This window comes from Protopterus annectens, chromosome 10.part0 (assembly GCF_019279795.1).
Source record: "Protopterus annectens isolate FY-2018-M chromosome 10.part0, PAN1.0, whole genome shotgun sequence".
NCBI lineage: Eukaryota > Metazoa > Chordata > Ceratodontiformes > Protopteridae > Protopterus > Protopterus annectens.
Window position 1 is genome coordinate 435,129,786 of NC_056744.1, and position 26,218 is coordinate 435,156,003.

The window sequence follows — 26,218 nt, forward strand, 5'->3', positions numbered from 1 at the left end:
TTAAAGAGGACTATAGTGGCCAGTATGAGCCATAATGATTCGTACTTGTTTATTAACCAGGTAAACTCGGTGACAGAGTAGACAATTGAAGATTGTGGGAATCAAACTCAGTACCAAAGGATGAAATTTTGGTAGCCCATTATCATCCGCTAATCCTCAGTAGTAAACTAACAGTCATGTTCACGTAAGTATTCATAAAACCCTCCTCATTGTATCACAGTAACTGAAGTAATGTCTTTGAAGAAGTAAACAAAAAAGGACAGAAACCAAACAGTAACATAGCAGAGTAAAAAAGATATCTGTACTTACACAACCCTCCCAAAAAAAAAAATCATCGGGTGCTGACTCATCAAAAATGCTGGTCACTGAAAGTAACCCATGACAGTGTGGTAGAACTCATTCATTTTTGTAGGGGTCCCCTACCCCCCATACTTAACCATTTTCATTGAATATGGCAATACCCATGTCTCACTGCCACCATTGAGGAAAGGGTCAACATTCAATGATTTGTCCCTTTTGATGAGTGGGGATGTAAAATGTGTCCTTCCCCCAGGTACAGATCTGCTCCATGTATGTACATATTATGTATACATTTGTTTTATTTGTTGTTTGTGGGTTGAATTAATGACGACAAGCACAGTGTTGAAGCAATCAGCATTTCTGCCTTATGCTGCTTGATTCCTCGATTCAATTTCCAGCTGATCTGCCTTCTTTGAGAAGGTATCTTTTCCTCCCTGGGTTTGCATGCTTTTTCACAAAGTTGTCCATTTTTCTCCCACATCCAAAGGCAGGAAAGTAGATTGGCAGTACTCCAGAGTGCCTCCAGGTGTGCATGCTGTGTAACTGTGCGTATGCTCTGCAATGGACTGCTGTCTATCGAAAATTTAATTTGCTGCCTTATACCCTTTACATGCCATGATAAGGTCTAGCTCCATACATTCCAGTGTGAATAAAATAGGTATTTGAAAACAGATGGATAAATGGCTGAAAGTTGTGAACAGTTTCTAAAGTATTAAATGGGTTATGTTTATTGTCCGTTATTGTACCATGTTCATGCTAGTCAGATGTAAGTGTGTAATTCATATAACTAAGTCTGCAAATTCAGATGTTTTCAGAATTTACAGTGCTCTAACGTGTTTCAGTATCGAAGGGAATTCCGCTTTGTGGCCACTTTGTGTAATCGTCTTTCAGGACAAAAACTGCACAGTCTTTGTGGAGCAAATTCATGAAGTGCAGTGCCATATGTGGTATGTTGAAAGTTGGCTCACAATATTGCAAAATGGCAGAAGTTGCGGTAAATGCTTACTAGATATAAACCGGCTGACATACTTGGTAGTTGTGAATCAGTAATTCATCTTGGAGCCTCACCTTCTTAACAGTGGCACTGCCATTGCACAATTCACCCTGAAGAGTAGTTACCCATAGATGGTGCAAAGCAACATAGCCAATCAGAATTATTTGATGTGGTTTTGTAGTTAGCATATTGAAAATCTGAGCCTAAAATGCTGAGTAGTAGTTAGGTTATGACTCATTGAAGACTACCTTGAAAGTAACGCCCCCTACAACTGCTTACCTGAGTTTGCGCTCAGCCCCATGTGAAAGAAGGTGTGGCTAGGCACCAAGGAAGAAGATAACTCTTGTGCTAACTGTAGACATGGCTCACATGCCTGTAGTAGGAGCACTGTGCAGGGGTGTGGAAGGTACCATTGATAACTTTTCTTCAAATAGAACAAGATTTTCTTCATTTCAAAACTTGGTGCATTGACAGCTGTGTGCTGGCAGAGATTGAAATTTGGATGCAGGGCAACTACTGGAACACCAGCCTTAGAGATGATGGATTGGGCAACCAAATGGCATCCACATGGTGATGATAAATATTTTTTAAGCTAAAAAAAATTCAAATGCATGTTTTCTCTCTCTGGTCAGCACTTCAGAATTTTTCAGAAATTAAGAGATGAAATAGAGGCTTCACAACTTGTAAAAATTATCACTGTGGGAATTGATACTAGAAGGCTAAAAGAAGGCTTTATTGTTATTGTGGTCTAACATCTGTACAATCTCCACTTCTGTTGGTACAGTTTCCGGTGACATGTAGTTAGTACTGTATGACCTTCCTGTTTTATGCTGTGTTGTAATAATATGTAAGGCTGTAACATCTTCCTCTTTTTATGTTAGTTCTATGAAATGTACTAACGTATGATCTTTTCTGTTTTATTTTGTGCTTGCCTAATGACTTAGGTTGTGGGTTAAATTGCTCCTCTGATCATTCTGCGTATCCTCTTTAACAAATGTTAAATAATAAAGTGTCTGTGATTCCCCTTATAAGACTGGGAGTAAAACAGAGACAGGAAACTACATACCTGTTATTTAACATTAGTGGTAGGGAAAGTCTTGGTTTGACTTTTGCAGATTAGAGGATCTACAGCTCCAGGATTCATGGACGACTGGCAATTAAAGGGAAAAAAAAAGAAGAAAACCGCCTTGCTTGATGCTTGTTATATGCTATAATAAGAGTTAGAATGTTAGTAGGATGTCAATGTTGCTACCAGCTGTACTCAGATATACATTTGGTCAAAACAGGACATTGGTCACAGAGGGTAAAATTCTTTTTTCCTGAGTGGCGATGACCTCTAACTTCATTTTATGCAAGCAATGAGGTGCAAGGGGGAAGTATCCTGCAAGGTGGGTTTGGTGGTTTTGCCCCCCACACACACGCGCACACACAGACTTCGAAAAGTAAAGTTTTATTCATCTTCTTTCTTACAGAACAGGACTTCACCAAACTAAACAGCACACAGATGTCCTATTTCCATTTAGAATTCCAAAGGATGTTCACAGTCATCACTCATAACCCTTCCTCACTCGTAAAGGTGAATGTAGACTATCCAAATATACACGAACAAAACTAAGAAATTAAAGGAAATGAGCAAAAAGGCAAACCAGTGGAAGTAGCTTCACTTTATTGAGTGCTTTCGTCAGTAGTAAACCATGAGACTTCTTCATAATAAGCAACTCCATCAAAACGCAACCTTAAATACTAATTCATGCGTCACATGATTTGATAATACATCAATAATGAGCTATACACCACTAAAACCAAACCCAAAACTAACCTTTTGTTAAACGTCTGGCATCAAACCCTGCTCCCCCTCAGCTGATAATCTACCTTCTTACTTCATACAGATTGCTGCTGAACCCCTAGCCTATCCTGTATCCATCCTGATCAACCGATCTAGCTCTAAATCATATGTTCCAGCAATATGGAAAACATTCCACACATTACCTATACATAAAGGAGGTAATTCGTCTGATATATCTAACTTTAGACCAATTGCTATACTGTCTCCCCTCTCCAAGATTCTTGAGAAATGCATTCACAAGCAGATAATGCAGTGCCTTCTCCAACAGAACCTTCTAACACACACACAACACAGATTTCACCCTAAACACAGTAGTATAACTGCACTAATATCCTTTATCAGTACTGTATCACTGGCCCGTGACAACAATAAACTAGTTTCATGTCTGTTCCTCGACCTGTCCAAAGCCTTTCACACAGTCTCCCATCCCTTCCTCCTAGACAAACTCTCTCATTTAAGATTCTCTCCTCCCACCATATCCTGGTTTTCTAGCTATCTCTCAAACTACCAGCAAGCTGTTAAATGGCACTCTGCTCTATCCCTCCCCCTAATAGTCCCAATGGGTGTCCCCCAAGGATCCATACTTGGGCCACTCCTCTTTAATATTTTCACCAACCTACTTTACACTTCTTGTCCCAACTCTACACTTGATCAATATGCAGATGACTCAACAGTCATCACCATTGCTGACAATCCATCTGACCTCCACTCTACTCCCCAGACATCATTCAACACCATAGAGACATGGCTTTGTGATAACAAATTAATTCTCAACCATAAGAAAACTAAGCTCTACTCTTCCTTACAAAAAACCTCATCCATCTCAAACTACTTTTTCCATCCTATCAAGCAATAGCATTATCATTACTGCTAAACCTAGCACTAAACTGCTAGGAGTCATAATAGACAATCAGCTTAAATTTGATCTCCAAGTCACTAACTCTATCAGAAAGATTCACCAGAAAATTGGACTCCTTTACCATAACAAAAGACATCTAACCAATACAGCCAGAATAACTCTCACCCATGCATTTTTTCTTCCCACCCTTCTCTATAGCTGTCAAATATTCACAAATCTTAATACCACACTCGTAACTAAACTCGAAACTACCTATAATAAGGTTGCTAGATTTGCTGCAAACCAAACCTACAAGTCACATCATTGCATATCTCTTAAACAATTGGACGGGCTCAAATTCCTTCATTTGCTGCTACTACATCAACTGCAAATTATCCATTCCATCCTCTATGTACCATCTGTCTGCCCTAGCCTTCTATCTATTATATCTAAATATTCCCCTATCAGGACACTACACAGCTCAGACCAGGACTTCCTGCAGATATATAAACCCAAAACCAAAACAGGGTGTTTATAACTATAATCCTGCTGCAACTTGGAACCAACTACCCCTAGAAATCAGGTCACTTGACCAAATCAAGCATTTTAAACTAGTCATTCGGAGATACCTAACAAATAAATGGTCCTGCCACTGTAGTCATCCCTCCTAAAATTACCCAACCTTAGCTTCTGTTCCTCCTCCCTCCATTCTCCTCCGCTGTCTAGCTTAATAATCATCTACCCCTCTGTCTCTATGCTTAACCACTTCATCCCCTTACTACTCCTCCTGTACCTAAACTGTAAATAACCACTTAGGAATTATGAACACTGTATTCCTTTCATGACATTATACCTAAGTTTTTCAGTATGATTTCTGTCATTGTACCCAACTGCTTTCTGTATGATTTATTGTAAATGTTTCTTTTTTGCGGTATGATTTCTGACATTGTACCCAACTGTCTTTCTGTATGAATTAATGTAATTGTTATCTCTCTAACTATTTGTTTAGCTGCAAATGAACATGTCTTACTGTTTGTAAGTAAAATATAAATACTCACTGCGGAGCTTTTCTCCTTGGGTCTCCTGAAAACGAGCTAAATGCTCAGCTGGAATAACCCGGTTAACAAATGTAAAATAAAAATAAATAAAATAAAAAATAAACAGTACAAAAATTGCCTGGGTATCACTAATAAAATGTTAAACTACAATTTGTATACTGCAAGAATTATCTAAAAAGTCCTAATGCATTAAAATGTGTTATAATTAAACATATACCTCATACATACACATACACATACAACATTCTAAATACAAAAGTAACAGGTGTATTGCATAATGGTAGCCCAAAGTTCACACATGAAAATCTGCTTTTAACTTTAGGAGACTTGAAATGGACACCATATCATTGAGCCCAGGTGTTCTTGTGGCATCACACCTTAATTGCCATACAAGATCCTTGAACTCAAGAAACAATTCAATCAGCCCCCTACCATGATTGATCACTTGTTCAATGTCACTGAACCTAAACTGATGGTTAGGGAATTCCATTATGTGTTTGGACAAAGCATTGTTAGGATTACCCTTTCTTGTATCGTATATATGTTGATAAATACATTTGTTGAGGCTGTTAATAGTTTTACCAATGTAAAAATGCCCACAATGTTGACAAATGGCCACATAGACTAAACATTTACTCAGACAATTCAGCCTGTGTTTCAAAAACACTTTGCCATAACCCATAATGTCCACAAAATCATTTTCAGTAATATGTGGGCACTGAGCACAGTGTCCACATTTCCTCATTTGTCCTTTTTATTCTTTGGGCTTATTTCTTTCTAATAAGTTCTTAATATTAATATCCTTTTTGTAAACAATTAATGTTTTTTCACCTATCCTATTAGAAAACTCACTATTACTACTAAAAAGAGCCCAGATGTTAAAGATTACTTCTTTGATATTATAAAATAAAGAATTATAGGACAACACCAAAACATTGTTGTATAACTTGACCTCTGAATTGTCCTGACTAGTTACCCTACCTATTGGTCTAGTTTCATTATGTAGAACACCTAACAATGGAATAAAATATCCTTCAAGTCTTTTTCCAATAACTTTCAACATGGGCTCAATGAATGATTGTGGGTAACCTCTCCTGATAAGCATGTTCCTCAGTGTCTCCACTTCATTTAAAAACATAGTATAGTCACTCACCATCCGTTACAAAAAGGATCTTCCTATTAAGAACTTATTAGAAAGAAATAAGCCAAAAAAACAAAAAGGACAAATGAGGAAATGCATATTATTGAAAATAATTTTGTGAACATTATGGGTTATGGCAAAGTGTTTTTGAAACAGAGGCTTAATTGTCTGAGTAAATGTTTAGTCTATGTGGCCATTTGTCAACATTGTAGGCATTTTTACATTGGTAAAACTATTAACAGCCTCAACAAACATATTTATCAACATAGATACGTTATATAAGAAAGGGTAATCCTAACAATGCTTTGTCCAAACACATTATGAAATTCCCTAACCATCAGTTTAGGTTCAGTGGCATTGAGCAAGTGATCAATCATGGTAGGGGGGCCAACTGAATTGTTTCTTGAGTTCAAGGAACTTGTATGGCAATTAAGATGTGATACCACAAGAACACCTGGGCTCAATGATATGGTGTCCATTTCAAGTCTCCTAAAGCTAAAAGCAGATTTTCATATGTGAACTTTGGGCTACTATTATGCAAAACACCTGTTACTTTTGTATTTAGAATGCTAAGTGTGTGTGTGTGTGTGTGTGTGTGTGTGTGTGTGTGTGTGTGTGTGTGTGTGTGTGTGTGTGTATGTATATTTATTTATTTAAATAAATAAATATACACACAACATTCTAAACACAAAAGTAACAGGTGTTTTGCATATATATGCCTATATATATATATATATATATATATATATATATATATATATATATATATATATATATATATATATATATATATATATATATATATATATATATATATATATATATATATATATATATATATATATACCTATATATATATATATATATATATATATATATATATATATATATACCTATATATATATATATATATATATATATATATATATATATATATATATATATCTATAATGTGTGTGTGTGTGTGTGTGTGTGTGTGTGTGTGTGTGTGTGTGTGTGTGTATATGTATATATTTGAAGTATATGTTTAATTATAACACATTTTAATGTATTAGGACTTTTTTAGATAATTCTTGCAGTATATAAACTGTAGTTTAACATTTTATTAGTGATACCCAGGCAATTTTTGGTTGTTGTTGCCAGAAGTTTAACAAAGGGTTAATTCGGGGGTTGGTTTTAGTGGTGTAGAGCCCATTATTGATGTATTATCAAATCATGTTCATAGGTAAGTACTAGGCTATCATCCCTAGGGCCTATATAAGCCCAGCCAAATGAGTTCCCTGGCTTTCACCACCCAAGAAAATTATTTTCCTGTGTCCCTGCCGAGCAGAGCCACAGCAGTGATTCCCGGGGTGAATTTTTCTGTTACTCATCCTATTGTCAAGATTTCTCTTAAAGAGGGCTAATGAGGAGCTTTGCTTGACATGAATGGGCAGCCTATTCCAGAGCAGGGGAAGTCTCTGGGACAGGAATCTGTTCCTCCTGCATGTTCTGTTTATTGTGGTGACAAGGTTTAGGTCCCTGGAGCATGTGGCTCAGAGAGATTGGGATTTCTTTGAGTGTTGCATGTCCATCAGGTCTGAGTTAGACATGGCTTTGTACGTTAGGCAGAGATTGCCTTGGAGTAAGCGATATGCGACTGAGTAGCGCTGGAGTTTTTTTAGACGGTCGGCGTATGGCATCTGTTTGAGGTCGGTAATCTTCTTAGTGAGGTATTTCTGTGGTCTTTCCAGCTGTTGCAGATGTCTTGCAAGGTACATACCAAATGGGGCGTTGTACTCTATGATGGGTCTAATAAGGGATGAGTAGAGAAGAACAGTGACCTCTCTCTTTTCTGGAGAAGAACCCCTTTATGATGAGGTGTGCCATGTAGAAAGTTTTCCTAACTACTGTGGCAACGTGATTTTCAAAGCAGAGATGACTATCCACCTGTGTCCCAAGGTCTCTTATCACACTTTTAGTGTTTAGTAGGCTACCACCTACATGGTAGTTCATCGGTACAGTATTTTTCCCAAAGGGGATGACAATGCACTTCTTGGCATTGAGCTTTAGGCCATGACTTTGACACCAAGCATCAGTCTCAGTGAGGCCTTTTTGTAGAATGTAAACATCCTTAGATGAATCGATTATGGCTCCTAGTTTGCAGTCATTTACAAATTTCATTAGCCAGAGACCAGCTGTATTTGTCTGGACTTCAGAGAAGTAGATACCGAACAGGACAGAACCCATGACCAAACCCTGTGGTACTCCGCTTGTCACTGATCTGAAGTCAGATTTGGAGTCGGCTACTTTCACTGTGTGAGTTCTGTCAGCGAGCCAGTTGCCCACCCATCTTGTGACATAGAGATTTATGCCTAGTCTAGTGAGTTTATCTATAATACCAGAGTGGGGGATAGTGTTGAAAACCTTGGCGAGGTCAAGATAGGCTGTGTGCACTAACTTACCCTTGTCTACGGCTCCAGTGACTGCTTCAGAGAAGTCAGTCAGGTTTAGGAGGCATGATCTACACTTTACAAACCCGAACTGAGTGGGGTCCAGAATTTGGAGGTTACCTATGTCTTTGTTTATAAGCTCCAGGATGATGCATTCCATGGCCTTACAGATCAGGCTCATCAGCCTAATGGGGCGTTAGTTTCCGGGGTCTGTGGTGGCACCTCCTTTATGGAGTGGGATAACTGTCGCTGTGTGCCACTCCTTAGGCACAAAGCCTGAAGTGAGGTTATGGTTGAACATGGTACTTAGGTGGGGTGTCAGTTCATTCTGTAGTTCATGCAGAATGCAGCCTGGGATGTTGTCTGGTCACATAGATGCTGTGTTCTTGGCTTTGGAGAGTGCGATCTTCACCTGTGCGGCCATGATTTTAGGGGGTTTACAATCATCCGGTATGGGGATGGGCACTTTGGAGGGTGGGAGGGGTGAAGTTAGCACTGAACCTGTCTGCCAAGATGCTGGCAATATCAGTTGGTTTGGTAAATGTAGTGCCATTGTGCTGTAGTTCAGAGCAGATCTGAGACTTGCCATTGAGATTGTTGACATAGCTGTAGAAGACTTTATGGTTTCTTTAGAATCCAAGGCGATTTTATTTTCGTAACTAGCTTGGAGGATTTTGTGAGGGATCTTAGCTTCTTGCTGAGGCTCACCAGGGAGTTCCTGCAGTCATGGGATTTTACTCTTTTTCTACAACAGTTTCTTCCTTCTGTTGTAGAGCTTGTTTATGGCAGGGAACCACCAGATTGGCTTCCTTTTTCTGGAGGATAGAGTCTTGGTTCTGTTGGGAATGGCAGGTCCATGCACTCGTGTATGTGCTTATACAGTGCATTTGTATATGATTCAGCAGTCGTGCCACTGTTTTCCATCTGTGTGGGTGTAATGACGTTTTCCACTTATGACTTAAGAAGCATGAAGTTGGCTTTGTAGAAGTTTTTTAGAGTGGTTTCCTTAATGGGGGGGGGGATATGGATGTCTAGGGTGATTAGCTTGTGGTCAGACCTGACCAGCGAGGAGTTGATCCCTGGCATGGAGCATCTATTACCCATATTGGTAATGACCAAGTCCAGGATGTTGCTACCCCTGGTAGGGCTATGGACAAAGCTGGTCCAGGGCATTGGAATTGATGAATTCCAGAAAATGTTGGGCAAATGAGTTAGTACATGAGTAGTTTTCCCAGTTGATTGAGGGGTAGTTGAAATTTCCCAAAATTAGGGTATTGGGCTGTATCTTAATATTATCCAGTATATCGAGAAACATGGAGTGGGTGTCCTGGGGCATGGAGGGGGATCTGTAACACCCTACAACCTGAATTGCAGTCTTGCCCAGTGTTAGTTGTACTTAGATAATTTTGGAGGCATTATGTTGAGCAACTAGCCTGGAGGTGTGAATATCCTTTATGAATATGGACAGGCCTCCTGCTTTAGTATTTCGGTCTGGGTTGGGTGGCCGAAAGGTGTGATATGAGTTGTAGTCTGGTAATGCAGGGGTGCTCTCTGGAGCCTTAAACCAGGTCTCTGCCACCGCACAGATGTTGATGTTCTCCATCTTATGGAGAACCTCGAGTGTGTGCATTTTGAGGTTTAGACTTCTAGCATTGAGTAGCATTACCCTTAGATTTCGCTTGTTTATATCTACTATGGTGGTGAGTTTGACATTTGAGCCTCGACTAAAAAAGGCACTATAGGGGCAGCAAGAGCCTTAGCCAGTATCTGGAATCCCAGCAGTGACAGGTGCAGGCCATCTCTGGCAAAGCATCGTGGCCTGTCGATCATGTCATCCCAGGCAGACAGATACTGGATCCCCTTGGAATGACACCAGAATCTTAGCCAATTGTTGAAGTCAATCATTTTGTCCTTGTACTGTGGCATCATTCTGGGCGATCGTAAGATGCTACTCAGGGCTAGTGTCATACCTGCCTAGGCCACATTGTCAGAGAGCTCCTCCATGTCTCTTTTCATGTAGTCCTGGGAGGTACATCTCAGGTCATTCACTCCAACATGGACAATGACAGAGTCATACTTGTACTTGTTGTGGAGTGACCTGAGTGTGTGCGTTATATAGCGGATCCTGACACCTGACAGGCAGCTGACAATGACTTTCTCCTTGTTCAGCCTGGTGAGGGGGATGTCAGTGTGTTTAACTATAGAGTCACCAATTACTAGTGTGCTGTGTACATTGTTTTGCCTTTTGGGCTGAGGTTGAGTGGCACACTGATTTTGTGGGCTATGTGTTGTTCTGGTAGTGTTTGGAGGTGTTGGTTGCTTGCGTTTCAGCTTTGAAGGTCTCTATTGTTTGGGAAGATTTTTATTGAGAACCTCCGTGAATGTAGGTATGTGTTTTGTATTACTATGTGTGGGTTTGGGAGGTGCAGGTTTTGATGGACTATGTGTTGAGTGCGGTGTGGTATTAACCTTCTCCTCTTGACTGTCTAGTCCAGTCTTGGATTGAGAGAGCTTGGCTTCCAGTTTGGCTATATAAGTGCATCTCTCACAGGTTGTAGTGTTGGATGGTAGGAGGAGAGGGTTGTCAGTGCACATGAGGCAATTGCTACATTGCCCCAAGATGCATAGATTCATTTGGTGGACAGGAGAAAACACCAGGAGCTGACCCTTGGACATGCCTGGTTAGTGCTTATTAATTTAAGTACTGGGAGCTGATTTCCTTTTGATTAGTGAGGAAAGTTGAGTGCTGCAGTAATTTTTAGATTATTTAGTGCTTGCAGCAAGAGTTGGACAAGTGTGGAACACCAGAAACAGTTATGAGTGCTAAAACTAGAAGACTGGCTAGTTTAAGGGTACAAAATCAGTTTTGAGTGCTAAAACTACAAGACTGACTAGTTGTAAGGGAACAGGAACAGTTCTGAGTGCTAAAACTAGAAGACTGGCTAGTTCAAGAGAAAGGAAACAGTTTTGAGCACTAAAACTAGGAGACTGGCTTGTTCTAAGGGAAAATCTGAAGAGCTGACTTTCTGGCACAGGGAATAGTTTAACCGCAGTTAAATTCCGTTGCACAGTGTGCAAAACCGCGCAAACACAGGTTTTTAAACAGAAAGATGAAAGGAATAGAAATAGCCCAAAACGGCCAATTAAACTACAGATTCTGAGCTGAAACTACTCCTCCAGGTGACAGATAGGCTGTTTCAAAGCTCACCACTCTCACTGATGAACAGAGAAGCTTCCCTCCATCTCAGAAAGGTCTGGGCATCACAAAAACTTACAAACAGCCCAGAATTCAGCCAAATCTGAAAACCGGACTCTGTTTGCTCTAGAAAGGTGGGAAACAAGTAGAGAGATAGGATTTCTTTTTTGTTTGTTTTTTTTTTCAAAAGTTAGAGCAGATACAAGTAAAAAAAACACTTTAAAAGCAGGTAAAGGCTACTGCACTTCAGTGTGTACTAGCCCTTTACAATTAAATAGATGAAAAAACACAGATCATCAATTAAAGTGCATCCATATAAGAATTAAAAAATCAGTTCAAATAAGTAGCACAGTTAATAAAAATGGTTGGAGTAATACGGCTAGCAAAAATAAGCAATGCAAAGCAAAACAGAGGTACTTAATCCACCCAAAGTCTCCCTTTTCTCTCTATGCCACTGTAGGACTCTGCAGGACACCCAGGCAGGCTCTTGCTGAGGTAATACAAGCACAAAAACCACTCAAAACATGGGTTTTTAAACAGAAAGATGAAAGGAATAGAAATAGCCCAAAACGGCCAATAAAACTACAGATTCTGAGCTGAAACCACTTCTCCAGGTGACAGGCTGTTTCAAAGTTCACCACTCTCACTGATGAACAGAGAAGTTTCCCTCTATCTCAGAAATGTCTGGGCAACACAGAAACTTACAAACAGCCCAGAATTCAGCAAAATATGAAAAACATACTCTACTAGCCCTAGAAAGGCAGGAAACGAGTAGAGAGATAGGATTTTTTTTTCAAAAATTAGAGCAGATGCAAGTAAAAAAACTTTTAAAGCAGGAAGGCTATCACACTTGAGTGTATAGCCCTTTACAATTAAACAGATGAAAAACACTTAAAAATGATCAATTAAAGTGCAACAATATAAGAATTCAAAAAACAGTTCAAATAAGAACAGAAACCACTCCTCTTGTGGTAGATAGGCTACCTTGTGCTTACCACTCTCACAGATAAGCTAGAAGGCTTCCCTCCAACACAGAAAGGCTTAGGGGGGCTCAGAAGCTTACCAACAGTCCTGGATATGGCAGATATATACCTGGGCTAGACTAGTTACAGGAAAGGCAGGAAGCAAGTGCAAATGCTGGCTTTTAAACCAGAAAGTTGAAAGAGATGGAAAATTGCCCAAATGGCCAATAAACTACAATTTGTAGGCCAGAAACCACTCCTCTTGTGTTAGATTGGCTACCTAGTGCTTACCACTCCCACTGATAAGCCAAAAGGCTTCCCTCCAACACAGAAAGGCTTGGAGGGCTGAAAAGCTTACCAACAGTCCTGGATACAGCAAATCTGTATCTAGACTAGACTATTTATAGGAAAGGCAGGAAACAAGCTTAGAATTTTTTTTCTTTTTTTCCAGAAAGCAGCTAAAACAGCACTAAAAACAATTCAAGTGCAGGGCAAGCTAGCACACTTGAGTGTGTAGCAGTATTAAAGCAAATACAGTTGAAATAAATACAATTTATTCAAACTGTAATCTGAACTAAATTCAACTCTGAACAGTAAAAATGTGGCAAAAAATATACTTATCAGGTGAGAAGCACACTCAGAATACAAGAAGAGAGATTTTTTGGTCGTAAAATTTAAAGGGAGGAAGGAGGAGCAGAAGATAATTCAAGGTTAAGACCCTAAGTGGGTTGGCCTTCTCAAATGTTCTCTCTCTATCAGATAGAATGAACACTAGACTGAGAGGAGTGTCCCAGAACAGAATGAGAAAGCAGCAAACAAAGTCAGCAAATATATAAAATAATTCAGTCAGGCAAAAAATTAAAACAATGCAGAGCTCTGAAAAGTTCAAGTGCCAAGGAATATACTTATCAGATTGTTTGAGAAGCACTCCAGTCAGAACACAAGGAGATTCTAACAGTGTATACAGGAATTTACGTATGTCTTAGTATTCGAGGTTGTGTTTTCATGGAGTTGTTCATTCTGAAGAAGTCTGATGGTTTACTATCCAAATATAGTTAATCGTAAAAATAGTCCAAGGTGAAAAAAAATCAGAACCTGATAAATCATCACTGCCTTTCTACCAAGATAATAATTATTGAAAATGTAAAATCAAGTTGGCAAATTGATAAAGAACAATACGAGTTACATAGTGAAAATGCAAATTAGTAACAACATGGTAGAATGAAAAGAGTACTATATAGTGATATATCAGAGGAGGAGGAAGGCAAGCCTCTTTGTATTTGTCTTGTGCGTGGCCTCACACCCTGCTACTTAAGTATTAAAATTCTGTGGTCACACAGTCTCGGTTAAGAAAGACTTTTTCTCTTTCCTGAGGTTATATGGCAGTGCAGATGTAGTAAGTAAGTGCCACTACTAGGGGTAGCGGGAAGTTATAGTAACATCCCAGTTTAAATGGAAATATACTTTTTGCAGTTACTTTTAAGTGCAATCAAATCACATGCTCTTCTTGCACTAGAATGTTTAAATATACTCTGAATTTTTAACATAAAAATAAAGTGTGTGGCTATCTAAATATGTGTGGCATTCTCACTGAACGTGCAGTTATACTAATCGAACAATAAAACAGGGAGCTCTTTAAGTTTTTCTTCTGAAAATGTTGCCTGCAAGAGCAGGTAAAATGACAGGTATATTTCTTCTTCTAAATTACCTTCATATCCAACACACAAAGTATTGGTGATATTAGAAGTTTCTGGTATTCTGAGTACTGTGATTTTTTTTTCTTGCAAGTTATGCATTGATGAAGAATCATGCTCTCCAGAAACTAGATCTATGTTATCCTGGACATTTAGAAAAAGTATTGGTTTAGTTTCTACTGAAAACAATATCCCTATTTTCCTAGAGCAGTTATACAAATACTCTTACTGTTAACTTACAAACTCTTTTGTTCAATTATCTGCATTTTCTCAGGGTTTGTTCACTCTTTGCCAAGGAAGAAAATTAAAAATGAACTCAGCAGAGAAGCACATCACTGCCTCCTTCTTAAGAGGTGATCAGTTTGTTAGAATCCTAGCTGATTTAAGCACTCACCTCATTTAAAAATACGCCCCTGATGTGTGAAACAAAGACGCCATTATTTCTGTTTTCAGTAAATGGTTTCTGTTTCAGTCTCAGTTAAACATACAAACCTCCTTTTCCCTTAAGCAATTTTCTCTTATCTTTTATACATTTGTGTTGTTTTATCTTTTTAAATTACTAAACAGGGATAATTAATTGATTCTGAAGGATGACTTTCAGCCACTACCCAGGCAAAGGTTAGAGAACATAAAAAGTAATTATAATAGTAAGTAGTACTTATAAGAGCCTAAAGTGAAAATAGCAGCAATGATAGTAAATGTCAGAGTCAACAGCAACTACAACTATTGAAAACTATAGATGACAGTACATGGCATATTAACCATGCAAGCAAACGTAATACTATGCAGCTAACATAATACAAAGCACTTTATTTTATTTTTTAACTGTCTAAGTGAGTTGGTGCAGAGTCACTTTCCATTGTAACTTGAACAGAAGGTATAAATTAAATACAAAATCAGTAGCTGTGCATTACACTTGGCATGCTATACACCCCAGGCATATTTTCTGTTATACATGAATAAGGTGTGTATTACTGCCCCACTGTAATGCATAACCCCCCAAAACCCTGTACATTGTAGAATCATAGAAAGTACAAGGCAGCTGGGCCTTGTGGCCTGTTTCCTTACCAGTATCCACTCTTAGACCTTACCTCCCTTTTCAAGGAGCAATACACAAATCATACCGAGGATGAATTTAAATAATACCCATCCAGCTGTCTTAATTTCTTCTTAAAGGAAGTTGTATACCTTGCTTGATGTCTTCTGGCTTGGTGTTTGTACTCTAATAAGACTTATAATGAGAGTAGTGCAAAGTATACAAGGAACTATGGTGCCACTAAATAGAGACAAGGCTTCTAGCAACTCTTGGTAGCTCAGGTCCTTTAGGCTCATGAAATTAATCCAGTCATCCGGCAAGAGAATAGAACTCATAACTTTCATATCTTCCAACACCTAAGACAAGTGTGCTACCTCTTGAGCCACCAACATGGACAAAAGTTAGGTGCATAGTTGTAGTATATGTCCCCAGCACCTTGTACATTGCATGTAAGGTAAAACAGTGACACCCTTATGTAATTTATAAAAATATTACCTTGTATAATGCGCATAAATAAGATGCACTGTGCCACCCTGCCTTAATGTATAACCCCATCTCCTGGTACACTGTGCATAAATAAGATGTGCTGTGCCACCCTTCCTTAATGTATAACCCCCATCTCTTGGTATACTGTGCATAAATAAGATGCACAGTGCTACCCTGCTATAATGTATAAACCTCAGGACCCTAAGTATTGTATGTATGGTGAGTGGTACCACCCTGCAGTAATGTATAACACCCCAGCACCTTCTACATTATACATAAGTAAGATGCTTAGTGCTATCCTGTTTTAATGTAAAATTCCCAATGTCTTCTACATTGAACATTAAGTGCACAGTGTCAGCTTGTTGTAATGCATAACCTCAGCACCTTGAGTATTGTATATAAGGTGCATAGTGCCACACCGTTGTAATATACAGCAACCAGCACCCGGGTGTAATGTAGTATGCCCCTAGAAATGTGTACGTTATGTGTAATGCGCTCAGTGCCATCCTGTTGCAATGCATTATGACCCTAGTAATATGTACATTATATGTAAGGTACACAGTGCCACCAGTTATAATGTACACATTTCTAGGGGCATACTACATTATATGTAAGGTTCGAAGTGCCACTCTATTGTAATGTATTATGCCTCCTAGAAATGTGTGCAGTGCCATCCTGTTGTAATGTATTAACCCCCTAGAAATGTGTACATTATATGCAAGGAGCACAGTTCCACCTTATTGTAATGTTCTATGCCCCTAGAAATGTGTACATTATATGTAGTGTGCACAATGCCACTTTGTTCATAGGATCATAGGAAGTTACTAGGCTATTGGCCCTGAGGCCCTTACAAACCTAGCTAAGAATTTAGCCCAAGTCAGCACCTGATGCCCCTGTCCAGCAGGGACACAGGTGGAATCCCAAGGGTGTATTTTCTGTTCCCCATCCAGATATCCGGGTTGTGCTTAAAAAGTGTTAATGAGGTACTCTGTTTGACATGGAGAGGGAGTCTATTCCGCAAAAGGGGGAGTCTCTGGGACACAAGTCTGTCCCACCAAAAAGTCCTATTGATGTCACAAATGTATCATGCCCCTAGAAATGTGTACATTATATGTAATGTGCACAATGCCACTGTGTTGTAATGTATCATGGCCCTTGAAATGTGTACATTATAAGTAAGGAACACAGTGCCACCCTATTGTAATGTGTCATGTTCCTAGAAATGTGTACATAAGGTGTACAGTGCCATCCTATTGTAATGTATTATGCTCCTAGAAATGTGTATATTATATATAAGGTGCAAAGTGCCACCCTGTTGCAGTGCATTATGCCCCTAGAAATGTGTACATTATTTGTAAGGTGTACAGTGCCATCCTATTGTAACTTATTACGCCCCTAGCAATGTGTGCATTATATACAAGGTGTACAGTGCCAACCTGTTGTAATGCATTATGCCCCTAGAAATGTGTACATTATTTGTAAGGTGTACAGTGCCATCCTATTGTAACGTATTACGCCCCTAGCAATGTGTGCATTATATATAAGGTGTACAGTGCCAACCTGTTGTAATACATTATGCCCCTAGAAATGTGTACATTATTTGTAAGGTGTGCAGTGCCACCCTATTGTAAAGTATTATGCCCCTAGAATATTTGTAAGGTGTACAGTGCTACCCTGCTGTAAAGTATTATGCCCCTAGAAATATGTACATTATATGTAAGGTGCAAAGTGCCATCTTGGTGTAATGTACCATGCCCCTAGAAGTGTGTAAAATATATGTAACGTGCATAGTGCCACCCTGTTGTAATGCTTTATGCCCCCTAGAAATGTGTACATTTTTGTAAGGTGTACATTGCCACCCTATTGTAATGTATCATGCCCCTAGAAATGTGTACATTATATATAAGAAGCACAGGGCCACCCTATTGTAATGTATTATGCCCCTAAAAATGTGTACAGTATATGTAAGGAGCACAGTGCCACCCTATTGTAATGTATCATGCCCCTAGAAATGTGTGCATTATATGTAAAGTTTACAGTGCCACCCTGCTGCAGTGCATTATGCCCACTAAAAATGTGTCCATTATTTGTAAGGTATACAGTGCCGCCCTATTGTAACATGCCCCTAGAATGTGTACATTATTTGTAAGGAGCACAATGCAACCCTATTGAAATGTAACCTGACCCTAAAATGTGTACATTGTATGTAAGAAGCACAGTGCAAACCTATTGTAATGTATTATGCCCCTAAAAAATGTGTACAGTATATGTAAGGAGCACAGTGCCACCCTATTGTAATGTAGCATGCCCCTAGAAATGTGTGCATTATATGTAAGGTGTACAGTGCTACCCTGCTACAATGCATTATGCCCACTAGAAATGTGTGCATTATTTGTAAGGTGTACAGTGCCATCCTGTTGTAATGTATCATGCCCCTAAAAATGTGTACATTATTTGTAAGGAGCACAGTGTAACTTTTATTGTAATGTATCCTGCCCCTAAAATGTCTACATTGTATGTAAGAAGCACAGTACAAACCTATTGTAATATATTATGCCCCTAGAAATATGTACATTATTTGTAAGGTGTACAGTGCCATTCTGTTGTACATAACCCCCAGCACCTTGTCCATTATATGTAAGTAAGGAGCACAGTACCTCCCTGCTGTAATGTATATCCATCCCCAGCACCTTGTCGGTTATGCATAAGTAAGTTTTACAGTGCAACCTTGCTGTAATGTGTAACCCAGCAGCACATGTAAGGTGCACAGAACCACTCTGCTTTAATTATTAGCACTCTGCACCTTTTATGTCATACATAAGTAAAGTGCAGTATGTTCCTCACCAGTAATGTATAACACTGAGCACCTTTTATATTATGCAGTCAGTAATGCCCAACAGGCTATGTGTTGTTTAGGAAATAACATCTGTGGCATTGGGCATCTACACCACTGGAAGAGTTTTATTTCAGCAGTAACACGCAGCTTGGAGGGCACTGCTGTGCACAAAAAATTGGCTGTTTGTTAAATTGTGTTGTGTTTGTTTTTTCTTAATTATTGTATATTTTTTATTATTTTTGATGTAAAATAATTGCTCCTCCTAATGTTTAAAATCTGCATATGTCATTGCTGGAGAAAATAAATCTGTTCTAGTGTATGTCATTATTGCAGGAAGTATTTTACAATTTACATCTAAAATATAAGTTATGTTAAGTCTTTAATGACTATAGACACACACACACACACACACACACACACATTCAGAAGCATAGACAGACTGACGCACATATACATAAAAACACACATGCTAAGCAGTTAAAATAACATTGTCAAGTGTGTACACCTTAGATGTCTCATTGTGAAGAAACCAGGCACCCTTGGGAACACAGTTTAAACTTGGCTAGGTTTGTAAGGGTCCTGTGGCGATTAACCTAGTAACCTCCTATGATCCTGTGAATGGAAAAAGACATGGAATAAAAGACATTGCAACCCTTCCCCTTTACTTTCACTGATTCTGCCACATGGTAATGCTCTCTCCCTCATGGAATGATTGATTTGCTGGTGAATCATGTGGATTAAAGTCATTTAGTAATGTCAGACAATACAGCTTCATACTTCTCATTGCTAAAAACAAGACTGCCTGTTACAGTCAGAGCTGGCTCTGCCACTTGCAATCTCTCTCTCTCTCACACACACACACACACACACACACACACACACACACACACACACACACACACACACGTACACGTCTTTCTTTTTTTTAATCTATTTACCTTTTTTTAATTTTTATGTTCACTTAACAACAGCTTAAAATGGACAACATTTGCATTTTCTGTCCGAGCTTTACTTATTTTTAAGTTAAAGTAAGATGGTATATGAGCAGTTCATATTCAGATCAGGATGCAGCATAACCAACCCAATGTTTCCAGTGTGATACATAGTTGAGAAGAAGCTAGAGATGAGGAAAGAGTCCGACTGGGCATTGCTAGACTTGGAGAAAGCATATGACAAGGTCCCAAGAAAATTGATTTGGGCAATTCTGCAGTGGTTCAAAGTCCCAGAAACACTGGTAGAATTAGTGCAGGCCATGTACAAGGACCCAATGAGTCAAGCAGGAACAGTGTTCCACCTCACAGAGGGGTTACCTGTGGGATTGGGTGTGCATAAGGGTTCAGGTCTGAGCACACTGTTGTTCTTACTGGTGATGGACTACACTAGCAAACAGGTCAGAGGGGACATATCAATAAAGTTGCTGTATGCAGATGATGCGGCATTACAGGCAGAGTCTGAGCAAAACCTTCAGCAAAGGATAGGAGAATGGAATGCAAAAGTGAAGGCACATGGGATAGTTGTAATGACAGCAAATGGGGGAAATCAAAAGAAGCTGAAAATTGAGATATAAGGGAAAATAGTGAGACAGGTTAACAGCATTGTGTCTGGGCGGGATGGTCTCTAGGTGAGAAGGGAAGTCTAAATAAAGAGGAGAAAGCTATAATCAGAGGGGCTGCAGCTAGCTGGTGCAGTGTGTCAGGGGTAAAGTATGAAGAAAGAATGCCAAAGAAGCTGAAACGTAATGTGTACAAAACATTCAGCAAAGAGGAAGATTGATTGTGTGAGAGAAAACCAGCAACAGTCAGGCGTGGCTGTCGAAGAAGTTAGGAGAGTGGCACTAAATCAAGAGAGATGGTGACAGCTGACATGAAACCACAAGCCCATGTAGAAAATGGGAAAGGAGGGGTTGCTACTGATGGTGATGATGATTACCTGTACATTGACACCCTGCTGAAGAATGTACATTCTGTAGTCAGGGTGAAAATGTAAAGTCTGCCCATTCTTTAAACATAAGTAAGGTGCAGAGTGTCCCCTTCCTGTAATGCAATGCACCCAGCACCTCGTATGTTACACAAAAGTAACGCTGTGTTGCCCTGTTGTAGTATGTAACCACCCCAGTATCTTGTATGTTATAAATATAAGTAAGGTGCTGTAATGCATAACCCCACAGTAACTTACAAATTGCAGCAAGATGCACACTACTTACCTGCTCTGATGCATAACCTCCACAGCACCTTGTGTATTATGCATAAGTCAGGTGGACAGTATATAATCCTGCTGTAATTTATACCCCCTCATCTTCTGTGTTATACTTCAGTAAGGCACACAGTGCTTCTCTGCCGTAACTGTCATAGCACCTTGTATGTATATATTAGAAATAAAATGGAAAATTTTAATTTAATAGTTTTGGATTAAATAGCAGTTTAGGCGAATTACTCCAAACAGTATAAAAGGGATAAAAATGTGAAAAAGTTGGTAGAGGGCAATCACTAAGAACATGACGTAACAGAAAGTAATAAAAGGATGAGTAAATGTGGATCTTCTGCATAATGCAGGTACATTAATGAACGTATAGACATAATGATAGCTAATTACCTCAGAGTTATGGATACAAATGGCAGGCACAACTGTAACTCAAAAGGGGGTAGTTTGTATAGCAACCTGCCTTTGGTACATGTCTTTGTACATTGGTAATTCAGAACAGGTATTAAAGAATAGGATGTTGTTGTTGTTGTGTCTTTCGGCTTTTCCCGGTTAGGGGTCGCCACAGTGGAACTCCGGTCCGCTAATGATTGGTAGTTGATTTTTACGTGCCGAGTTACCAGCCCTGACGCACAGCCTTTAATGAAGGAATGCCCATTCATGCATGTCTCCACGCAGAAGACGCACTAGCTGAGAATCGAACCGGACAGCATCTTACTGTGAGGCGACAGTGCTACCGCAGCAACACCACCGTGGGACTATTAAAGAATAGGATATACCAGCATAATTACTCCATAAAGAAGAAGGATCTTTACCAATGTCCAAAGTAAGCATGCAGAGAATTGTAATGGGTTTAAGAAGGTAATATTTTATATACTGGTAAAAGCAGTTAAGAATATGATAGGGGAAGATTGAGCGTCCTATTTAAACAGTGACAGATTTTATTAAACGCTACTAGTTCACTAGGAGTAAATGATAACATTTCTGTCATTAGTGCTTTGACTTTAAGAGCAGCTAATATTGACTGATTATTATAAAATGAAATTATGCAACTTTGAATTTTAAGGGCAGCCACGGTGGTGCAGCAGTTATCGTTGCCATCTCACGGCAAGAGGTTCTCCGGTTCGATCCTTGGCTGGGGTGCCTTCTGTGCAGAGTCTGCATGTCCTCCCTGTGGTTGCGTGGGTTTCCTCCAGGTGCTCCGGTTTCCTCCCACATCCCAAAGACATGCTGTAGGTGGATTGGACACTCTAAATTGGCCCTAGGTGTGTGTGTGTGTGTGTGTGTGTGTGTGTGTGTGTGTGTGTGTGTGTGTGTGTGTGTGTGTGTGTGTGTGTGTGCGCCTTCTGTGGAATGTTGGGCGATGGGCTGGCAACTCGACACCATAAAACTCCACTGCCAATCATGAGTGGACAGGTGATCTGCTGTGGCGACCCCTAACTGGGAAAAGCCGAAAGAAGAAGATGCAACTTTGAATTTTAGGATTTATATATTTTAATACAACTACTAGGACAACATATTAGTTTAGTTTTAAGATTGGTCAAATGTACGGTAAAAATTGTATGTATACATTTTTTTTTATTAAAATGTAGGAGTATTTTTAATATGAGAAGGTTCATTAGCATTTATTATTTGGCTAGGATGATTTTAACTGATGAAATCGCGGTGGTGGTGCTGCGGTAGCGTTGTCGCCTCATAGTAAGACCACTGTCTGGTTCGATTCTCAGCTAGAGCGTCTTCTGCGTGGAGACATGCGTGAATGGGCATACCTTCATTGAAGGTTGTGCATCAGGGCTGGTAACTCGGCACGTAAAAATCGACTACCAATCATTAGGGACCAGAGTTCTGCTGTGGCGACCCCTAACCAGGAAAAGCCAAAAGACACAAAACAACATTTTAACTGATGAAATAAGATGCTAGAATTTTAAATATTTTACTTGCACTATTTAATGAAGGATGTGAAGTGTTTTGATGTTCTGAAGAAGTTTCATTTGAATAAAGGAACAAAGTGTTAAACTTTATTGAGGAACATCTAGAATTCTTGGTGTCATTTTTACAATTGTTCCTCCACTGAGCTGTTTTTACTTTGTGTCCCAAACAGTTAAAACCATTGTTTTCAGGTAGCATATGTTCTGTTTTTGTTTCATTTTTCATTGTAACATTGGAATGTCCATGCATTTTTAATCTGCATTCATTTACATTTCTTATTAATTTTAAGCTGTAGTGACATAATACTGTGTAGTAAAATTATCTGACTGCCTCTTCTAATAAAAATAATTTAAGTAAGGCTATTGTCAGCAACAGTACATTGTATTAGATATAAATGACAAATGCCTTGTGTGTGAAGTACAGTATGTGTTTAATCTATCAGTCATTGCTTTTTCTAATTACTTCCAAAAGTAGTACCCAGTGTGTGCAGGTATAATAATGTAGAATGATTGTGCATGTCTTGGTATGCATACTGACACCTATTATGTTTTTTTCTTTTGTTAGGTTGCCTTTCACTGACAGCTGTCCAGGTATGTTTTTTGCTGCTTTCAGTTGTTTGTGTGACTGCATCATCCACTGATACCTGTGGCTGCCTCCAACGAAGAGACTTTCAGACATCTGCAAGTAACCTTCCCAATGCAACATGCTGTTTAAATTTCACAGGCTCTTTGATTAATCATCTGGACTGGGACATCTTCAAGGAAGTAAATGGGCTTCAGGTGCTGGATCTTTCTTACTGTAATGTGTCGGACATAAATGGTTCAGTCAGTTCTGTTACTTCATTATCAGCACTGTACCTGAACCACAATCTTCTAGAAAAGCTTCCTTGGAGGTTTCTAGAAAATGCTCCCGCTTTAACAATTCTCCATTTAGAGAACAACAGATTGAGTGAGCTACCAAAATCTTTCCTAAAAGATTCAAACATAAGGGAACTGTATCTAGACAACAACCGCTTGACTTCAGTCCCTCAGAGCATTTTAAGGCCAAGTCTCACCCAACTTGGTCTAGCAAACAACTGCCTGGAGTGTTCTTGCTCACTTTATGGTGACATGGAGAACTTTCTACAGGGTAATGTTAGTCGTCACATGTTCTTTGATCATGTGCTTTGCCACACACCTCAACACCTGCAAGGCCGGAATCTTACTGATATCCAGAAGTCAGATGCCTGCAAGGGTCATGGGTTGACTGCCCTCTTTGTTTGTATCCCTGTGCTGTTGATTTTGTGTGCCGGAGTCTGCTACTGCTGCTGCTGTAAAGAAAGCAAGATGGACTTCGATTTATCAAAGGAGTGCCAGTTAGCGACTGTAGAAAGAAATGGTTCCAGAAACATTAGTGAGCGTCATCAGTATGTGCCTTGCGAGATGACAGTTCCATCAGAGAATGAAAAAAATGTGCTGCTGAAAAATCAGGTCCTTTTGAAACCATCTGTGGCCTTATTAGGGAGCAACAGAGACTTGTATGAACAAGTGGAGGTACAGATTGGTGCTTCTGTTGAGTCGCTGGCAGGCAGCAGAGAAATCCTGCAGAAGATGCCAAGTGTTTCAGTTGAAGAAGAGGACGATCTAGACTGCCTAGGGGCAGGATTTAGTCTAGAAGAAGAAAGAGTGAGTATGTCAGATGTATTACAAGACTCCACAGATCGAGAAAAAATGTACTTGAACCAAGCAACAGACTATTACAATCTTGTCCCTGGTATTGACTTAGATGACTCAGACAACTTTGAATATGAAAATGTGAACTTGTCATAGCCCTTGAAAATTAAATGCTGAAGAAGTGTAGAAAATGTAAATTATATTTTTTATCCAAAGTAGCATGTTTCTGTTTGACAAAAAGCTGTGCTGTGAAATATTTGTATAACTGTTGAACTTTTTAAGGGCATGTTTTTATCACAAACAGCACTGAGTATATGCTCTTAAGGGATGCACAGCAATATTTGTAATGTAAAATAATGTTTTTTATGTGGAAACAAAAGGTTAAAGTCATAATGTTTTAAGCAAATAGGTTTCTTTAAACAGTGACTGGATCAGAAATATACTGGCAGCATGCATCTAAGCAATGGCGGGTCTGTTTTTAAAGCATCTTATGCTGTGTTATGAAAGCTGGGTTTGTGAAAGTTACAAGGGGACTTTCACAAACATTGCAAACCTCACGTTTTTGGGAAACCGTGTTAAGATAAAATATTCAAACTGTAAGTGAGTGAAAAAACTGATGCCAGGATAATGAATGATCACAGAAAAATGACCCAGAACAGCCCTGAAAGTAGCAAACATCAGATGGCAAAAACAAAAAAATATGGTTGTCTAAAGATGTCTGGAAGAAAGGTAAGAAGTTATCCATGTATATTGGTCAAGGCACATTTGCAGAACATTACTGAGGGAATTAAGGTTTGCCACAGTCTGCTGTCTGAAGTTTAAACAAGAATCCACTGACTGAAGTTCTGTTAACAGTGTTGAAATTGTTGTTTCATCAAGCACAGCCCTTGCGGTCTCAGATCATTAAAGATAGGGAATGCATTTCTTGCAAGGTGTAATGGTTTTAGAGCTGATTAATTTAGCAGAAGAAAGAAATAATTTGTTTTGTGTTTGCTACATTATGGTTTCCTTTGAGGAAAAGTATGTGAATTTATCAGGTATATGTTTAATGGATTTTTCTTTGAATGGGTGACCCATAATGTTTGAGTCTATATAAAACAATGATATCTGGTAAAAATATTCAAAGGACCATGAGACATTTTTTCAAATGGTTATATTTCTTTGCATTTGCTCAGTATGTTTTTGTGGGGATGGTGCTGGACAGGCATATTCATTATATGCTTCATAGTTTCATAGTTTAGTACTAGGCTATCTGCCCTGGGGCATTTGTAAGCCTAGCCATAGTGATGTGGCTTTCGCCACCCCATGAAATGGTACATAAATGCACAGAATAGATTTAGAATACTGTACCTCTGTCTAGTAGTGACACAATGAAGGTCCCCTTATATAATAGAATTAGTTTACTGTGCCCCTGTCTAGTAGTGACACAGATGTGACCCCTGGGGTAAACTTATGATCTCCCATCCACTCATCAAGATTTCTCTTGAAGAGAGTCAGTGAGGGGCTCTGCCTAACATGAACTGGGATTTTGTTCCAAAGCATGGGAAGCCTCTGGGTTATGAATCTATCCCTCCAGCATGTCCTATTCATACTTGTGCCAAGGTTTAAGTCTTTAGCTC

At 39.2% G+C, this 26,218-nt stretch overlaps 1 protein-coding gene across 1 annotated transcript in view; it reads left to right on the top strand.

Annotated features, from left to right (window-relative positions):
* Window positions 1–25,718, top strand: part of LOC122813176 (immunoglobulin superfamily member 10-like) — a 365,060-nt gene extending 339,342 nt beyond the window's left edge. Inside the window, exon 2 of the mRNA XM_044085334.1 lies at window positions 23,512–25,718. Coding sequence (XP_043941269.1) covers window positions 23,512–24,755 — 1,244 coding nt within the window. The 3' untranslated portion in view covers window positions 24,756–25,718. The remainder of the gene's footprint in view (window positions 1–23,511) is intronic.
* Window positions 25,719–26,218: the final 500 nt, after the last annotated feature.